General features: G+C 42.1%; 1 protein-coding gene across 1 annotated transcript; it reads right to left on the bottom strand.

The window, feature by feature from the left end:
- Positions 1-239: 239 nt before the first annotated feature.
- Positions 240-17,317, bottom strand: slc1a4 (solute carrier family 1 member 4). The gene is made up of 8 exons (XM_034608034.1): positions 16,610-17,317; positions 9,309-9,351; positions 7,282-7,347; positions 4,063-4,229; positions 3,681-3,914; positions 2,285-2,479; positions 2,018-2,152; positions 240-556 (listed from the first exon to the last, which is right to left on the bottom strand). Exons 1-8 carry the CDS (start codon positions 17,122-17,124, stop codon positions 313-315), a joined length of 1,599 nt encoding a protein of 532 aa, XP_034463925.1. The 5' UTR covers positions 17,125-17,317; the 3' UTR covers positions 240-312.
- Positions 17,318-20,083: the final 2,766 nt, after the last annotated feature.

Below are 20,083 nucleotides of genomic sequence, written 5' to 3'. Positions count from 1 at the left end.
GAGTGAAAATTAAAATAATGTTTTTGCAATACTGAGGAATTGTTTTCAACGTTAATGATTTTCATATCCATTATATCCCAATTGCATTTAAACCCTTGGATGGAAATCCAACTATTGAGACATTAGTCCAAGTGACCAAATTTTGAAACAGCAGCAGCAAGTACACTGTGGACTGTCAATGCTGTTACTATGGCACTATTTTCCTTCACAACTGAAACCATTAGTGACCTTGTTTTTTGCATTGGACACTGAGAAAGAAATGTGTCCCCTCAGCAGAAATGTCCCAATTGTTTAAAGGTCTCTGTCCTGAGTTCACAGGACAGATTCGATAGCTTCCGGCATGCCCTCTAAACCTTTGATTTGGTGCATTACTAGTGGCGAGGTCTCCTCCTCTGCCTGGCCGTTTGCCATTGCCTCCACCCGGACCTCCGCCAGCTCCTCATCCTGCTGCTGCTGCTGCTCCTGCTTCTTCTTCATCTCCGTTTGGTTGATGTGGTGGAGGATTCCAGCACCCAGAGCATCACCCTCCACATTCACCACAGTGGTGGTACGGTCACTGTGTACAAAGTGGACATACAGTAAGTATCACATGGCAAAGGTCAGTTGTCCTTTTTATCAAAAATGTAAAATTATATTTAATGGTTAAAATTGGTTATTACATGGTCAAAATTACTGACCTTCAAGCATCACTAGGTAGTATTTATTTCATTTTTGATGTTACACAAACTTATAATAGGGGGAATGGCATGCCTGTCATTGCCAAAGCGCTCCCTGGATGCCTAGAACTAAACTATGAAACTCTGGTGTGCCGGGCTGGAAGATTACGCCATGTTTTAAGGCACACGTCACACACCGAAAACTGGAGTTGGACCTAGCAGCTGGCTACAAGAGACAACTAGCTGGACATTCTCAATGTGGACATCCGAGGAAACAAAGAAGAGGAAAAGAGAAAGTGACTGAGTAAAAAAACGAACAAGAGTAGATTATCGGAGCATAATTCATTCGTTGGTGAGAACTAAAAGTAACCAAAAATTGTAGGACAGATGCCGACCTGTCATAACTTTTGCTTGTTTGCTGTTCTGCTTGTTTGACGTTGGGCTGTGTAAGTGAAGTAGTGGACTCCCTAGTTTATCATCAGAAGCCTGGTAAAGCCATTTCGATAGAGGTTTAGCAAGTTAGCCAAACTATTCCATGTGATTTGATCATGCTCGTACATCAATAACTGTTGCGGCTACTTGCTTACTGTGTTAGCTTGTCTGCTTGCATGCTACTGTTCTACTCTGAATTAAGTGCAGTGATTGTGGATGCTCCGCATGGCTCAGACCACGACTCTAATTTAAGACAGTGAATCATACCTGTAGGGGGAGCCCAAGTATAGACGAGAGCAAATCTTGCATTGTGTTGCGTTAAGAGATATAACTGTTACCTGTTATACTAATTTAGAGTAAGACTAGACGACTGCTATTCATTCTAAGCCACTCCAATTTTTTCCCATCCATTTAATTTAGGATAATAGTCTAAGTTAAATGTATACAATTCCCATCTTAAGAAAACTAAAAAAAATGTATTTTTCCTGTCACCCCCTATGAGCGAATACATGGAAAAGCAACAGCATTGAACTCCTTCTGCACAGGGCTGAGAGTCTAATCTTCAAAAGTTGTTTTTGTTGCAGAAACAGGAGAACATGTAGAGGCCCTGGAGACAGTACTGAAAGTCTGTCTTCTGTACCACCTGTGGCCAATCTCATGAAGCAGGAATGCTTTTTCAGATGTAAAACATTTATGTGTTGCAGCATGGATGTTTGCTTTGTTATTACAAAACAGTGGAGCAGGGGGAAATTACAACAGAGAGATTTGTTCACATTCTGTACCTTTGCTTCCTGTCTGATGACCTGCCTGTTGGGAAACCCTTATCTAGTTTTGCTTACTACAATGTTGGCAATGTGTGTGCATACATGATCAAAGGGCTTTGTGCATTTTCTAATATGAGAGTCACTGGGTTCACAGGTGTTACTCACACAATCCAGTCAACAGCCAGCATGAGGGACAGATCATTGGTTGGCAGGCCGATGGCCTCCAGGATGATGGCGATGGTGATGATGCCGCCAGCTGGGATGCCTGCTGCGCCGACACTGGAGGCTGTGGCTGTTACCCTGTGTTAATTAATGATGCCATGAATTAAAAAAAATACCACTTATACCAATAAGAAGCAGCAGAAAGTCACATCTCTGAATGGTTATGCTGAACAAAAGGAGAGAAACTTTTCTATCATCCCCAGGACTCACAGGATGGTGAAGATCTGCCCAGCGTTCAGGTCAACATTATTGAGCTGAGCAATGAAGACCGCAGCAACGCACTGGAAAATGGCTGCCCCATCCATGTTAACTGTGGCTCCAATGGGAAGGATGAAACGGCTGATTCGTTTGTCCACACCATTATTCTCCTCAACGCACTTTATCATTGAAGGAAGAGTTGCGGAACTGGTGAGTGACAGGGAGAGATACAGTACAGTAGTGAAGTTATAGCATATTTGTCAGCCATTTTAGAGAAACTTTTAATAAAACAATTTATGAATTCAAGTTTATCAAACAACGACCCAGAAGCTCTGCAACCCTGTAACAGTTTCTGCTACCCAGTGGTCCAGAGATTCAGCTGCCCAACACCACTCTCAACACCTACCAAGACCCTGAGTTGGCTGTCCCTGTCAATGTCCTGTCTTAACCCCAGGTTGGCGGTGCCAGCTGAAGTCTATTCTGCTCCTGAATCTGGGATCTCAACTGACATCCACTCTGCTTGTGTGTGGGGGATCGCGATGGCAGCCCCAGCAAATACCCAGCCTACAATCCAGCTAAATGTTCTAGTGCCACACCATTGACCTTCAAGTCATCATTTATTGGGTTTCCATCTGTGATGCTGACCTCCTGAGGGGTTCCTCTTATCCTGGCTCCAGCCTGCAGCTCAGTCTCTTAAGGGGATCCGCCCACAAATTTCCCCCACTGCTTTGCCTCCAGAGGGGCCTGCCTTTGGTATAAGCCTCCATCCTAAGGAGACATCCTGCCTTCATTCTTACCTTCCCCATCAGTCTTCTGCCTCTGTCAACCTCCTAAGAGGTCCTGCCTTCACAGACGCTCTCCAGGGCAGTCAGAGGATTTTGTCTTATTCGTGTATTTTTTCCCTAACCTTAGGTATTTAGGAGTCCATGTAGTATGATGCCATGCTTCTGTACACAAGTCATGATGTTAATGCCATTTGATAAGGATAGCTATGAAGACAGCCAAGGTCGACCACCATTATAAACAGTCAGCGTCTCATTCTCTTTAGAGGGATAGTCTCTTTATGACAGAGGTAATCTACAACATAAGTTTGTAATACACCCAGCAAAGGACAGCCTTGAGAAAAGAGTTGACTACACAGTTTTAATTGTATTGCAGTCTCCTCGAAGCATTGAGCATCAATAATCTACATATGCTTACGATATCTGTGGGTCTCCAAATCTTTTTTAATTACCTCACTAGTACCTCTGTCTTCGTCCCTGCCTTCACCAAAACCCATTGGAAAGGTCCTGCCAGTCAATCGGCCCATATCTGACTTTTAACTCACATAGATATTTAGCACTAAAATGTAAATTCCCTTTTACCTATCAATACAGTTCATAGGGATCTCTGTGATGTGACAGTATACCTGGAGCAGGTGGCGAAGGCAGTGGTGAAGGGTGTGATGAGGCCTGACAGGAAACTGAAGGGGTTCTTGCGTGTGAAGCCGAAGTAGATGAGAGGCAGGACGATGCCTCCGTGGATGATGTGGCCCAAGATCGAAGCAAAAATGTATTTTCCCAGACTGGTGACCAGAAGAACCACATCTTCCATCTCAACAATCTTACTGCCCACCAGGAACATGATGCCAAAAGGGATATACCTGAGAGATACAAGAAAATGCAGAAAGACAATAAGATTTTGTTGGATAAACATTTAACACATATTGAGTATTACTAGATGAAGTCCGGATACTGTAAATCACTTACATTGCCACTGTAAAAATCCCATGTACATCCAGCTCTACTCACCACATGATCCAGGACACCAGTACCATGGTAGCCTCATTGAAAGCATTGAAGAAGCGAATGAGTTCCTCCCCCTCCTCTCCCAGCTTTTTCAGAGCCACACCAAACACCATGGCAAATAAAACCAGACCCAAGATGTTCATGCCATCTATTTCTGTACCAATAGGAACCTGAAACAAACAGCAGAGACACAATATATGAGTCGCTGTGTTGTGGGAAGGAGCTGGAGCTTAGCCTTACACTCTTTTAACACAGGTGTCATTTCACTGAAAATACCATGAAATATCTGCACTGAAAGAAACAGTCTTTCAGAATGTGCCAATTAAAGGTTCAGTGTGTAAGATTTAGGCGAAAGGGATGTATTGGCAGAACATGAATATAAAATAATCCTAGTGTGTTTCATCTAAATTGTATAAATTGTTGTTTTCTTTACCCTAGAATTGGCCCTTTATATTTAAATACTTTATATTTACATCTGGAGCGGCTCCTCTCTACGGAGGGCACCATGTTTTTTACAGTCGTCCAGACTGGACAAACTAAACACCTTTTGAGTTTTTATGACAACTGAAGGCTACCACAGGTTCTCTTTCATGTTTGAAAGGGGAGGGTGAGGTGAGGGGTATTCAGCTGCAATATGCAACTTCACCACTAGATGTCACTAAATTCTACACACTGAACCTTTAAGAGCTAAGCTAGGTTACTCTTAAACTAATTTATTCACATCTGAACACTGAAATACTTCTGCCATCCTCGGGATAAAAGCCTGTAAAAAAAGAACTTGGATCAATAAGTGTCTAGCAGCTCAGTGTGGCTCAGAGTTTTAGCAACACATTACCACCATAGTTAAGAGTGCAGCTAAGGGTTATTGGAATGTAATTTGTTTTGCAGTGATTTGGTCAGAACCCAAAGTATTAAAGTAACTGAAATTCAAACTTGATGGAGGAAAAAGCAGCGCATCGTCACAGTCATTGCAAACTTTCCTTACTTGGTTCATGAATGAACCAAATTCCATGGCAATCAACCCAACAGTCATTGAGATATTTCATCATCATCCCATCATCATACATAATCCCCAGGTGATTGAGAATGTCTCATAAATTTCAATTTCTTGTACATTTCGGTCTGGACATATGTGGTGGACTGGATTGATGTACTAAAACATAGCTCAACTCAACAACTGGGACTGGGTCCTCATTATGTCAAACAATAGCCCTGATAAATTCCGTAGTAGTTTATACTGCCCCCTTTGCTACAGCGTGTGTGCATCAGTGCCCAGGTCTGGGGGCAGTTGAAGGATTCAGTGAACTGGATGATGGATAACGAATAAGGACAAGGACAAATCCTGAGCTCAATCCTCTCCCATTGTCAGGATGTTCTCCCACAGCCCTACCAGCTTCATCCCCTGGCATTCGGGGGGTACTGTCCACCATGACCCATGACAGACGAATACCATGGACTGATGCCAAGATCAGATCTACCAATTGTTCCTCTATACTGGGACAATGGGGTCCAGCCATATAGTCACTGGGGAAAAGTAATAGGATTGAGATGATTATTATTCTATGTTCAAAATTTAGCAAAATTAGATAATCTTGCAAACAGTTATTTAAAAACCTGTAAGTGATACAAGTTGTAATGAAACCTACTGAAGCATTTTATCTATTCTTACAAGGTTCATTAGTATGTGTGTACGATTTGAGTGCAGAGGGGCAGACAAACCGCAGCAAACGGGCTGCTGCTTTCTTTTTATGCTACTTTTGTTCTGTCTATGCTTCTGACAAATTAACAAGCTCACCATACACCTGTCTATGATCCAACATCGACCTCTGCTGTTTCCCCTCTTCCTTAAAACACAGCAACTGTCCAACCCCCTGGTCTTAAAAAGACCAACACTTTAACCTCTCACTCTCAGCAATTACTGACTCATTTAAAAGAATTGTTTCTTATCTAATGTGTTGGAGAAAGTAATTGTTTCTGGTATTGAGACAGTTAATATAAGAAATGATCTACTCCGTGTTGTTGATAAGAGTCGGAGCTCCATTCTCCTTCTGGTTGAAAATGGTCCTGCTGTTGATCTTTTACAATCCTAACGTTAACCTATTCTCTGTTGTGGTTGGAAACTCCTTATCTTCTATTTTCCATTTCAGTCATGGGGTTCCTCAAGGGTCAATCCTGGGGTCGTTATTGTTCCCATGTAAAATTTAGCCATTGTGCTTTTGTAGGACTTACCAGCTTCAATTCTTTCTCAAACATTAATCTCTGTGAATTCAAATTGATTTTATTTAGTTAAATTTTATTGTTGTTGTATTGATTCATGTTTTTTTATCCTTTTTGTGAAGCACTTAAGAACTTTGTTGAGAAAGGTGAAATACAAATAAAACCTAGTATTGTTATTATTGTCATTATTATCATTTTTATCATTCTTATCATTCTTATTATTATATAGCATTGATATTTTAAGGCCTAAAAGGACTAAATTGAATTGACTAAAAGTAAACAAAGCTTTGTTTTGTTAAAATGCAGGTATAAGTAAGATCAACTCTTCAGGTTACATAAGATGTTATCTGCTGGTGTTTGCTCTGTCAGTGTTTGCACTTGTCTTTACTTTAAGTATCAGGGTAGATAAAAACTTGTCTCCTCGTTTGCTCCTCCATACTTTATGTTAATTTGTTTTAAAATTGTTTTAATGATCTATTGATCTATTTAAAATTCTGAATGCACTGACGTGAAAGGATTATTAAAATTAAAATATGTTAACAGTAAGTTAACATTTGCTAAGGGTTATTCAGGGCCAGTGGTTCTGAAAACCCAGTGACATTTTTTATCATTAAATGTACAGTGAGCTTTTAGTTTGAAGTTTGAAACTGCGGTGTTTCTAATGACAAACCAAACTTATTTCATCATCTCACGAAGACACTTCCAAACATGTCAGCATTTCTCCATCAACCTTGGAACATTCTCCCAAAAACAAATCATTTGACAGTCTCACAACCAAATGTGCTCCAGTTCTATTACTGGTTACCTTCAGTTGCTGTTATTGGTTCCAGCTGGGAACCAACTTTAACCACCAGTTTTAAATTTTTTCAGTTTTGTCTTGTGTTGGTCCAGATGGGAGCACTTTTCATTTCAGAGGCTCAGTGTTTAACATTTCACACAACATACCATATGTGCATGTGAATGTGTACGTAGTTGAGTGTTGTACATGTTTTAGACTGTTTGTACCTTTTGATAGAGGATGGTCCCATTGGTGTCGTTCCCCACAGCAACCATCTTGTAGTCGGTGGCATACTGAAACATGAAATAAAAGAAAAAGTTGATGCTGTTTGTTCATATATTTTTGTTTAGTTCATACTTGTGCTAAAATGTGTAGCTATAGTGTCATCATTATTACTTATGTCTGCGCTGTATCCTGATGCATCTCCATTTTGAAACAGAGGCCATAAATGTTCATGTCAACTGCCTATTGATGTAAAACTTGGAAGCAAATGAATGTGTTCACATACTTGTGCTACTTGTATTCTTTATATAATCGTTTTTTTGAAATATCCTATGTATCTGTTTTGTTTTTTCAAAGCTAGATAAGTCAATGTCTCCATCTTACCTCTTTACACCAAAATTAGCAGATAAAGTTTTTTAATCCAGGGTAATCCGGCAAATAAAAGGCGATAAACTCCTTTCCCATTGCCAGTAGAGAAGTTAACCTCTCTTTCTTTTAACCCCGTAGCATCACGTTCGATGTCACAAACGCACCGAAAACTGAGGCACTCTCTCACCTCGCTTTGTGGCTAAATTAGCACATTCGGAGCTGGAGTCGATAAAAACCTGTGTCTTCCCATTCCAGACAAAAGCCAGATATTAGTGGGTCTTAGTGGGTTTTTTGACCAGTGGAAAAGGGGCTCATGAGCCATCTTCTCACCTGACTTTCTAAGTGAATAAAGTTACCCAACCTCCAAAAGCCAAACTACTCTTTTCATTTCTACCATTTATGCAGAGCAACACTTACATTTCGTGTCTCTCAAGTCAAAAGGTTTTTTTGATGACTGGGAACATTTTGCACGATATACAATTATGATTTCACCGATTCATAATGTGTTTTTTTTTCCAGATTTACCTAAAACAGAATTTTTTAGGTAGAGTTGGAGGTTTTAATGCACACACACACAATTACTTCAGCGATTCTGTGTGTCCTGCTCTCATTTTCTTTACACAGCCCTATAGGATAAAGGTTCCAAACATCTATACGGACATATACAGACTTTAAATGAGGCTGTAGTTTCTTGACATTGAAACATTGGTGGACATGCAGAGACGTGCAGTATGCGAATATAGTCAAAAAACTCAGAGGACACCCTTCCCCACAATCTAAATCTTACACTTAATTTGTTTAAATGTCTGTTAAAACATCTCACCGCTTGTCATTTTGTGTAAATCTCCCCTCTCCTCTGATGTCTTGGTTTAATCCACACTTGGAACCCTTCCACAGGGGCTCTACCACAGTACAGGCTGGGTGGGTGGGAGGAATATTGAACTCTATGACCTGACTGCACTTTGAAACACAGCTTATTCTGCCTGTTTGAAGTCACTACCTTGCTTGCAGGTTTATTATTTGCTGTTCATGGCTTTAGGCACGCTTAGGGCTATTAGTCTGAGTGTATGTGTGTGTGTGTGTGTGTGTGTGTGTGTGTGTGTGTGTGTGTGTGTGTGTGTGTGTGTGTGTGTGTGTGTATGTGTGTGTGTGTGTGTGTGTGTGTGTGTGTGTGTGTGTGTGTGTGTGTGTGTGTGTGGGCGGGTTCTCTTCTGTGTGTGTGCATGGCCATTTTGTATCCCCCGGATCCCCAAATATTGAACTTTCCTACTTCTTATTTTAGCCTTTACAGACAGGATCATAATTCTAGGAAGTGGAGTGGGCCATGTTCAAAACCAGCGAGGCGAGGTGGGTTGCTAGGCTGGCTGGAATGGAATGGTCTCGCCATGGTAACGGCTGGTAAAGGACAAGGAAAAGAGGCATTTGTGCGAGCAGCGGAGAGCAGCCGGTGTCTATATTCTGAACGACGCCTCATTAAGAGGCTCTCAGCGCTACAGTGCAGTAAATGAACACGGAGTGGCATCTGCAGGGCTAGTGAAATAAATTCTGATGAACAATCCACACAGGACACAGGTGGTCAGGGAAGTCAAGACAGAATGTAGCAATAAGAAAGAGGAACTGATGAAAAACGTGAGGTGTGATGAAGTGAGGTGCTGGCACTCACGGAGCGGAAAGCAGCGGCCACCAGGTTTGATGGGAATAAATTCCTAGAAAAGGAAAAGAAAAAACAAGTTAGATCCACAGGACAGTACTGCCATCCTGTGCAGTTGTTTGATTTCATGTAATTGATTATAGATTCTGGAAATATTCAAGCCTGCACTTAAAAAGAAACCAAGCAAACAACAAATGAATACAAGCCCCAGACTACCACGTCATCTGAACAGTAAACTGTTAACTGGACTGTCATGTTATCACACACCTTCCACTTTGGCTCTTCCCCAGGGTTTTTAATAAACTCCACCACTCCTTAAAGTCTGCCACTGAAGTCCTGCTGTCTGGTTAAAACTTTGTTAAAAGAAATCAGCAAAGTCTTTACGTTTGCTCCACTTGTCCATAAGAGACACTGAGATATTCCCTTTTCAGAGATTGCTTTCAAGAAGATTACTGTCCATATATCAACTGAAGGTCCAAGGGAATAGTTTTCTCTGATGTTGGGGGTTGCAGAATTGTGACTTTTTGCCCCGGCTTTCACATGGAGGCTGCCTCTGGCTGTGTTCCAGATTTATACTACATGCTTCTTCTAGGGTCATGAAAAAAAGTACACTGGAAGAAGCCTAACTCTTGATAATGAGAGTGTTGTTGATGCACACCCGAAGTGGCCTGCAGTGTGTGGCACTGCTTACAGGTGGAAGAAATGAACAGAAAGTAAATATGGCATATTTGGAAAAAGTAAGTCTTAATTGTCAGTGGTGTCCTGAAGAAGCAGTTTGTTACCAAGGACTTTGTGTTTTTGTTGTTGTTTGTCTGTTAGGCAAAAAAAAAAAAGAGAAGGAAGGGAAGAGAAGGATGGGACAAGGACCCAGGAACAACCCATAACATGTTGGTGCAGATCTGAAACAAAGGGGCTGATCATGGAATTGTTCATGACTCATGTTTTCATTGACTTCGCTGAGAAAAATTCATGGATCATAATAAAAAAAAATCGGGCATATTCCGTGAGTGTGTGCAGTTTGCTGAGCTTGATTAAATTTACGAGGACTGTTGACTCTTGTTCGAGGTATGCGCTCTAGTGCTGTTCAAGTTTGACCTGTCAGAGCAAGTCATTTATACAAAACAGTGAAGTATGTTCACTTTGGCCACAAACTTCTCTTTGAATGTAACAGAATTCAATTTACTCCACAAACAAGAAATTTAAAAAAGTGACTATGTTTGCATTTGTGGCAAAATGAATAATTCCTTCCTCAAATAACATAATGAGCAGCAAACTTATATTTTGCAATTGTGTAACTTTGACTCATGGAGACTAAGCAAGTGTGTAAGTGTCTATAGCTACCATAGAGGTTTAATGCAGCATTGTATGATGAATGATAGATCCTGATATTATGCTGTCAAAGACATGAGAACAGATGTTGGCAGCGTACAAAACAAGAAGCACGGTCAGCATCCTGAGTCACCAGGGTCAACCAAAGATTAACACAGTAGTTCACCAAGTGAAATATTGATCTGGACCTTTTTCCTGTGTTTACAATTGAATTGTGATGTTTGCAGACACCACAGGGTTGATCATTCACAAGTCAGCACACTTTAGCTTTATGGCTCGGTCTCTTGTTAATAAATCTCTTTGTTTTTGTACCCGTCTCCTTCTGAAAACCAGTCTTACCTTGAAACATTACAGCTAAGGACAAGGTTGTCCTTAACTCACACACGTCAAATGTATTAAGGAAAATACATTTCTATAACAGCTGAAGTATTATAGGTCGGCGCAGGTTGCTATCTTTTGGCATGTTGTGTACAAAATGTTGGATTAGGGTCACATTGACAGCACAGACAGAGACAACCCTGCAGAGCTGGGGAGGCTGTTACAGTTCAAACATCAGGCAAATGCAAATAGCTGCTAATGACATATCCGGGGGATCCGAAAACAATACTGAGCAACTGCGTTTTTGCACTATACTGCACTTTATGAAACAAAGTCAGACTGAGGCAGGAAATGTTTAAGAGATCTTTAAATGTCTACATAGCTTTGAAAACCCTGTTTTGTGTTTATTGTTGTTTCATATTCGTCAGAGCCCCACTAATGAAATAGATGATATTTACTCAGCTTTGAAGGAAGTTCATTATTCATCTTATGAACACAGTCTGGTTTTGGCGCACCATCCTTTTTGTCACAACTACAAACCCACTATAAAAACTTTTTCCTTGACAGCCTGTGTGTATAGGCGCCACGCTAAGTTTGTTTTCACCACTGTAAGTAAAGCATACAGGGATTATTGGAAGCCTGTGGGCCTGTTACGTGTATTAGTGTGTGTTTATTGTAACGTTATCCTCTAGGGTCATAATGTATTGTGCAAAAAAACACAGACTTTGCTCACATTTATTCCCAGGGCCAGACGTGCAGCCATGCAATTCAGTTCATAACCCTTTGACCTCTGTCAACTGACCACAGCCAAATGCTGCTTCAGCTGTCAAATGTGTTAGCTCCAGTGACCACACTGGCAGGTAGCCATGCTATCTTCACTTCCTCATCTCTTTACTTTCCGAATCATGCTAATAAATGCATTTTTCGATTCTCGTTGCCACAGAGAAATTAACAGGCTTCTTAAAATTCTCTGCATGAAGTCGGTCAGGTTTCCTACAATCACATGATGGAGGTGAGGATCTGGATTAACTCTGGAAACCAGAGCAGAGAACTGGCATGTTTTCTTTCCCACAGAGGCTCCGCAGAGGCCCACTGCCTCTGTGTGGTCTGTTTTTTAAAGCCCTGTTACATAACAACTTGATTTCCTAATTAATTGAAGCCAGACATCATGAACGATCAAGCAGAAAGAGTTATTCAGCTAATGTGCTCTGGAGTGGTTCTGTGTTTTGTTTGCTGACTCAGAGTCTTCTTTGGTTGCTATTTAACTGCACAACAGCTTTTCATGCAACATGTTTAGAAATCACGATTCATTCATTCTTCAGGAGAGCTCATACCTCCACCAAGTCCCTACAGTCCCCTTATGAAACCACACTTAAATTCACTAGATCCCCATTTTTTATATGGAAGGAAAGTTTTTAAAAAAAACATCCTGGATCAAATTTCGTGGAAATTGGTTGAGTAGTTTTTGCGTAATCCTGCTAATAAACAAACAAAAGCAGATGCAAAAGCTCCATGGTGGAGGTAATTAAATAAAGAGTTCAGACAGACTAACGTTTTTTAAAAGAATGTTTAACAATGGATTTAAAAGTAGTAAGTCTAATCTTAGCTGGTCTTTCCAGAGTTTGGGGGCTGGTCCTGCTAATGTATAGTCCTTACTGGTAAACTGGTTGATACACAGGAAGACACACAAGCGAACAAACCAAAAAAGGGACGAGACAGAGGCAAGGTCAAAAGACTTTGAGAGTAAATACACACAGCAGACTAAACACCACGAATAATGACGGGTATCTTCGTCACAGACGAACTAACATGAACTTACGGGAGCACAGAGAGTAAATACTGGAGGAGAAGGGGGACAGTGAGACACAGTGGCTACACATCAAGGTGGGGCACACTATCAGAACAGCAGGAAAAATACAGGGCAAGAGGTAGGAAATGAATGAAATGTGAAAGTCAGTCACACTTAAGTAAAACAGCAAATTCTGCCAACAGTGTGTCACATTTCATTCATAACATGACAACCTCAGAAGAAGAATCAGTCGATGATCAGGATCATCATCATCTGGCAACAATGAATGTCTGTAAAACATTTGATGCCAATCCATCCAACTGTTTTGACATATTTCAGTGTGGACCAGGTGGTGGACGGACCGACCAAATGTCTGATGTCACTTTGTGTTGCCTTTCCATAGAAATAGTTAGGAGAGTTTTGCTCACCAGTTAGTATAAGTAACATACAGCTTTAGACCAGAGATGTTCTGATACCATTTTTCCCTTTAATATACTGATCCCTGGACTTTGTATCTGTCGATACATAGTACAGAAAAGATACCAGTGTGTTTTAAAAACAACAACTTACATAACGTATACTAACCCTGTATGGCACTGATGATTGCTAACATTGTTGTATGGCTTTTTGCTAATGTTGTTATTTGCAAGACTTAAATGCCACCCTGTGACACTGGAGTCTTGCATAAAGTACACATCGCCGTTTTACTTGAAGGACTTTCCAGTGTGAAATATTACCAAGTTGCTGCACGCTACACAACCGCAAATCACTTCTTCTTCACCGCACTAAAAACGTGTACTTGCCAGGGGCAGTGCAACACAACTGCTGTTATGGAACAGCAAAGAAGAAGAGATTTCTAGGAGAAGAAAACTGCAGTTTTATCTTGGTGAAAATAATATATACTTTAAAGACGTGGTATCAGTTCGGTAAATCCTTTCAGGGCCACTAACCTCTCTAATGTGATGGCTGGAACTGTTTCTTTTTAATTAGGCGTCTGATGTCTGATGGTAGTGATGATGCTACTCTTCTGTGTTTTTTTAAGGTTTGGTCGAGTCAGGCTTGTGCAGAACTGAGTCTTTGCAGGAATCAGTTTGATATCATGTCTCCTCAGAAACATGCTCAGGACGTACATACAGTCTTTAGAGCTCGAGTAGAGGGAGGTTGTATCTATTGAAGCTTTGAGTTTGTCGTTACTTGGCAGTTCAGTGATGTTGTCTGGCACATCAGCTCATTCCTCATAGCAAACAGCATAGCAAACATGTTTAATTCCACTTGAATCATGTCCTGAACCTCTCTCCAAACGCCTGAAGGAGTTCTGTAAACACAGCATATTCAACTGTCATAGCCAGCTTTTTTACTTTCGGAGGAGGCAAATAAAACATCTCTTTACCTTGGGTAATGTCATATATTAAATATCAGCAGTTATACCACACCCAAAAATGGAAATCTCTTGCATTGTCCTCCAGTGGTTTTTCAGTATCATCTAGTACAATATCAGTAATCTTCAATGGACCATTAAGACAAACGGACACTTTGAAACAATTTGAATTTGGTTTGAGCAGCTCTGGAGCAGCAACAAGGTTCCTTCACAATGTATCCTTCTCAATGAGGTTTGAGCTTCTCAGCTATCAGCTCCGTCACCACAAAGTTTGCCTGTATAACTTTGCAACTGTCAGAATGTGGTCTTGTAAAAGCTGCTTGTTGGACAAACAAACTCTTCAGGGAGAGTAAACTTTATCCGAGAGCATTTGTCCTCGCAACAGCTGTTAGGATGCAAGAGGTTGGCCTTGGACTCTTGCGTCCGCAAACTAAACAAACAAATGACCGACTATTTATCTGGGAAAGTGTAACCTTCCAAATTTCCATTGTTGACAGTCACCAGCAATGACACCTGGTCAGGCATAGCTGCTTTCAGACATAACTGCAGAGAATGTCAAAACAATTGGGTCCGGACTTTCTCCGGAGTTTGCCTTTCACACATGCACAACACAGCAGGAGATTCTCCGCTCAGATGCATTCAGCACAGAAGTCTTCAGAGCGTTCAGGTGAGGGGTGCTGCAGCAGGCAGAGGCACGACGTTACATATGAATCTTGCTGCGCAGGTCATATGTTTGTGTTTAAATCAACACCGGCATCGACCCTTATCACCAAAAGCTCTCTATACACCTTCTTCTGTGTCTTCTACATGTATGACACCACTTTTTCATCCTGAGATATTTGGATTCTTTTGGTGTTTTTTTCGTATTTCCGTTGCGTAAAATGGCATCAACACGCCCACTCGCTCACGGTGAATCGGCCGGAGCCTCACTCTACCAGCAACCATCTCCTGTTCTTTATCCCCACAATAAAAACTTTTAAATCTTCCTTACTCTCTGCACGAGTCCAGAAAACTCTGAGGATCCGAAAACCTTCAGCAAATGCAGCAACAGAGGCATATGATTAAGAGAATTATCTCTAATCCTTCCTTCAGTACTTTTGCCAAACAGGTCGGCAATACAAAAAATAATTCTGCAGTGTATCACTGAGAAATAAAAGCAGACTGTCCAGCTGCTGTGATGATAAGGTAGAACTGCAAAGAGCTGCAGACAGTGTTGCTGGGGTTTACCCCTCCACCCCTTCCTCAAAATACACTGCACTCTTACAGCAGCTGTCAGCTTTCCCTCACACTGTGGGAACTTAATATTAGGACCCCTCGTGTCTGGGTCACAGAAGGCCGGTGCGTTCTCTGATATCTGGAGACTGAAGCTTCCAGTAGCCGCTATCTTTTTTTCCAAATTTCCACAAAACATTTTCACATTTCACAAAAGAGACAAAAACTGCTCACAAGACCTTGAAATGCCTCTGCAGAAGGCCCCCCCGTGCAACTCCCCCTTTTCCTTTCCCGCGCAAAGGACAAAGCCAGAAGGAAAGGCTGACAAAGTGGCACTTCGGCCGCGTCTTACACTGCATGCTGATTTCTGAGTAAAGTGGCATGAATCAATGTACAAATATGTAGATGCAAGTAAAGCGGCTGTATTAATATGTGTAAAATGACATCAGTTTTAACAGGTCGTTTATCACTTCAAGTGTTTACAGATCATTAAAAATATTCCAGTGTTTCACATTATTATGTATGATTGGTGTGAATGATGCATTGACATATGTGCAACATTTTACTCTTGTGCGGGGTTGAGTTCAGGCTGATTTGAACTTCTTTATATAATTTTTCTAATTCATTCTTCCACAAAAAAAATCTTAATTTTATGAAATGGTCCAAAGTTTTGTGTGCAAACTCTTAAGTAGCTGTCAAATAAATGTAGAGCAATGAAAAGTACAATATCACCCTCTGAAACGAAGTGAAGTATATGTGTGGAGTAAATACCCAATAAAGAGTACTCCAGGAACTGCAGGCAGAGTGGTGGGATACATAAAAGGTAGTACATTTTGTATAATGATCGTATGGTCATTCAATGAACAGCATGGAACTGCCTCACTGCAACACAGTCTGGGTGCATGGTGGCAACTTCTTCAGCTCAGGACGAGAACAAGTGCAGGTTGTAGAGTCAAATCAAGACGGTTTTACGAATGAACACACATTTTTTAAGAGGAATCACCTTGAACACCTGTATTAGTCTCTATAAAATACACCAATAAACATTACAAATAGTGTTTTGAATGTGAATTGTGACTATTGTATGAATCTGTCGTGATTTACAGTGCTTCATGCGCCGGTGTCTGTGTGAGCGTGTGCGCCTTGGATCGCTCCATGCGTAAAGCCACTCGTGTGTGAGATCAGTGCGCCTGAAGCGCGCTGTGCCACAAACTAAACCACGCTAGCCTCTTATCCTGCAGTGAAACTACACAGCAGTCTACAGTTTTCAGACTGTTGCCTCAGTACCTGGCCAGATCCAGGAACGAGTCGGTGGTCTCCTTGTCGTTGGTGATGGTCTCCAGTCCCAGGTTGTTGGTGTTCAGCCCCCCCGCGCCCACGCCGGGTTTGATGATGAACGCCAGGGCCACCCCGATGCTCGAGGCGATCAGCGTGGTCACCAGAAAGTAGGCGACCGCGATGCCACCCAGTTTGCCCAGGGAGCGCGTGTCCAGGCTGGCGGCGCCGGAGATGAGGCTGCAGACGACCAGCGGCAGGATGATCATCTTCAGCATCCGGAGGAGCATCTCTCCGGGGAAGGCGAAGTAGGTCATCTGCGCTTTGGTCAGGTTCATGTTGCGGACCATCATGCCGAGCCCGACGCCCACCAGCACGCCGGACACCGTCATGATCACGAGCAGGTTCTTCCTCAGACACACCGCCGCCTTCTCCAAGAAGCTCTTCTGCGCGCTCTTCTCCATCATCTTGTCGGTGGAGTCCGACTTTGACAACGCGTGTCCGTTGATCTCGCTCATTTTCTCCATCGTGTCTCTCTCTGTTCTCGGGGCAGCGTGGGAAAGCGGAGTCCGGCCACTGGCAGGCAGCGTGGGATGGTTCCACACAGACGGCTGCACGCACTGTGCTTGACGGCTGCTGCTGTGTGAGGGCTGCGCGCACAGCTCACCGGGAGCCAATGGAAGATGAGGGACGACACAAAACGCGAGTGGGACATGCGCACAAATTCCGCCGCTTTATATAGAGAGCAAATGATGCAAGAGCAGAAGGGATTGCCCGAGTCCCTCTGTGTCAATGTGGCACAGTTCCCTGTGCTGAATTGACTGGAAACAGGTGGCACCATAATGATTACGAGAAGAAGATGCTTCCCCAAAATTAAAAATCCACTCTCTGCTGTTTCACATCCTGTCTGCTGTCTCCATCCTCTCCATAATATGCTCAGTTACAGTAAGGACTGAACCTGTATCCCTACGCTTCTTTATTACCCTGTCATGGATACATCAGTTACATCATGTTCTCCCTGACAATACTCTGAGTCTACTCAAGGCCGATAAACCATTTTATACTTCATAACTTCTTCCAAGTCAAATGTTTATCAGCTTCCCATCTGAACCTCCTCATATTATCCATCATTTCTCATCCCTCTCCTCATTTTTCTCCTGTCACCCCCACCGGTCGAGGCACACGGCCTCTCACGCTGAGTCTGGTTCTGCTTGAGGTTTTCCTTTCTCTCCACAGTCACCATGTGCTTGTGGGAACCAACAAATCAGCCCTGGCATTTAGGCCCAGACCGGCCCCATCCACCCTAAAAGCTGCATTTTCACTGTAACCAAACATTCTGTATCATATACACACCTCTGACATCTGTATTAAAGCAAATGCCTTGAAAATTCACTGAGTTATGAACATTTGAATTAATTTAAATGTGCTTTAAAGGCAGCAGCATGCACCGAGGTGGCCAAGATGCAGTCTGGGTGAATGTAAATGTGTTTTTATATTGTGGATCGAATTAAAGCAACATGTCTGACCCATCCTTGGTTCTTACTTAACTGTTGTAGAGCTGGGACTCACTAGAAGTCAGACACCACTGAGACCACATCGCTCTGTGTGTGCGTGTGTGTGCGTGTGTGTGTGTGTGTGTGTGTGCGTGTGCGTGTGGGTGTGTGTGTGTGTGTGTGTTTGTGGGTGGGATGGGCAGTGGACCAAACCACTGTGAGTCAAATGAGAGGGGGGTTCGGTGTTTCACAACCTAAACACGCTTTATGTTGAATCTATTTATTTCATTATGTAAAACTGTATGGTATCTTTGTAATGGTAATGAGGGGGACAACTTCCAGGAAAGAGTGGGGTGTTCTTTTCTTTCGCAATTTCTCTGCGCCTCCCCTGCGGTTCTTCTCCTTTTCTTCAGATTCATTATTTAATGGCGCTAGCACCGAGGGAGGGGGGAGGGGGTGTTTAAAGATGTAATTTGGTCAGCCAAGTGTCAATAAGGAAAAAAAACAATGGGCCGATTCGCCTGTTTTATGGGCCGATCAGACACCGGGAAAGTGCCGGGTTGGCCCGATGAGCAGACCAGCCCTGGAGCTGTTGGGTTTCTCTATAATATTATATAAGTGTTCACAGACCCGTCATGTCTACACAGCGTTCAGCTCTGGTCTTATCGAGGTTGAAATCACACTGAAAGAAAGAGAGATGATTATGGGTCATTGCAAACATTATGTGTAAGAAATCCTGACGGAGCAAGAGGTCAATAAATGTCTCATTTCAACCATTTCTCGTTCTTCTGAACCATTTTACAAACCTCTGATCTGAGTGTCCCACGTGTGGGTGTCGGCTGGAGGCCAGAGTCAGGACCACGGTCAGCTCTCTGCTCACCTCCGACATCTGTCCCCACGTGAAACCGAGCTGCACCTCTGCGCGTCCACCACTAGATGGCGCCATGATAAAGATATTGTTTCAGTGTTATCCACACGGCAGACAAAGATACCGCTTTACTGACACATGGGTAGAAAAACAGGTCAGAAAAAATAAACTCTGTTAGAACTCATTTTTTAATGTTCCTGTTTCTTGCATCACTTTGCCTCTTTTTGAATGAAATATGTTGTATACGTAAAGTTTTATCATGATAACAACAACAATAATACTATTATTATCATAACTTTTTATTATTAATCATTATCATCATATTTTTAGGCTGGGGGGTTCATACCTCTCAGTCCTCTTCTTCTTTATTATTATTATTATTATTTTTAGTAGTAGTAGTAGTAGTAGTAGTAGTAGATGTAGAAGTAGTATCAAATACCAAATTTAAATTAAAGGGGACATAGCATGCAAGCACGCGATTCTGCTTTCTCCGCTTGTTGTTGTACCCGTTGAATGTCGGGGTTCGGGGGTAAATGATGGTCTTCATAGCCCCCCCCCCCCACCCCTCTCTTTCTCTCTCTGTCTGTCTGCTTGTGTGCTTGTAGTGGATGGGCAGAGGGGGACATTTAATTATGTGATTGGGAAAATTAAAACTCCAGGACAACAGAAGGGGAATACAAAGTATGGGATGCATATTTGATCATTTATATCATATCAAATATGTAATTTATATCGTTTAAAATCATGGGGGGGAGAGGGGGGAGGGGGGAGCTGGCTCATTAGCATTTAAAGGAACAGGAACTCAAAACAGGTCACTCTGTGGAGGGCTGTTTTATACAGGGTAAAAAGGGTGCTGTTTTAAATGATCCTTGTGGTATTTTGACCAAAGTATGTTACAGACATTTCATTAAGACCCCAAGGAACCATATCAACTTGTGGTAAAATGGGCATGCTATGTCCCCTTTAAATGGTTTTAACTGTTCCTAAGATTAGGGCCGATTTGATAAAATACATTTGTTTTAATTATAAATTAAAAACCTTTTGGAAGCCCAAAAGTGACAAAAGGCAGAGGAGTCAGGATGTTAAAGGGGATCTCCACTGATTTTACCCACCAAAGTCTGTTTC

The sequence above is a fragment of the Hippoglossus hippoglossus genome, chromosome 15 (assembly GCF_009819705.1).
Source record: "Hippoglossus hippoglossus isolate fHipHip1 chromosome 15, fHipHip1.pri, whole genome shotgun sequence".
NCBI lineage: Eukaryota > Metazoa > Chordata > Actinopteri > Pleuronectiformes > Pleuronectidae > Hippoglossus > Hippoglossus hippoglossus.
Note: the sequence above shows the minus strand (reverse complement) of the source record. Positions and strands in the feature narration are given on the sequence as shown.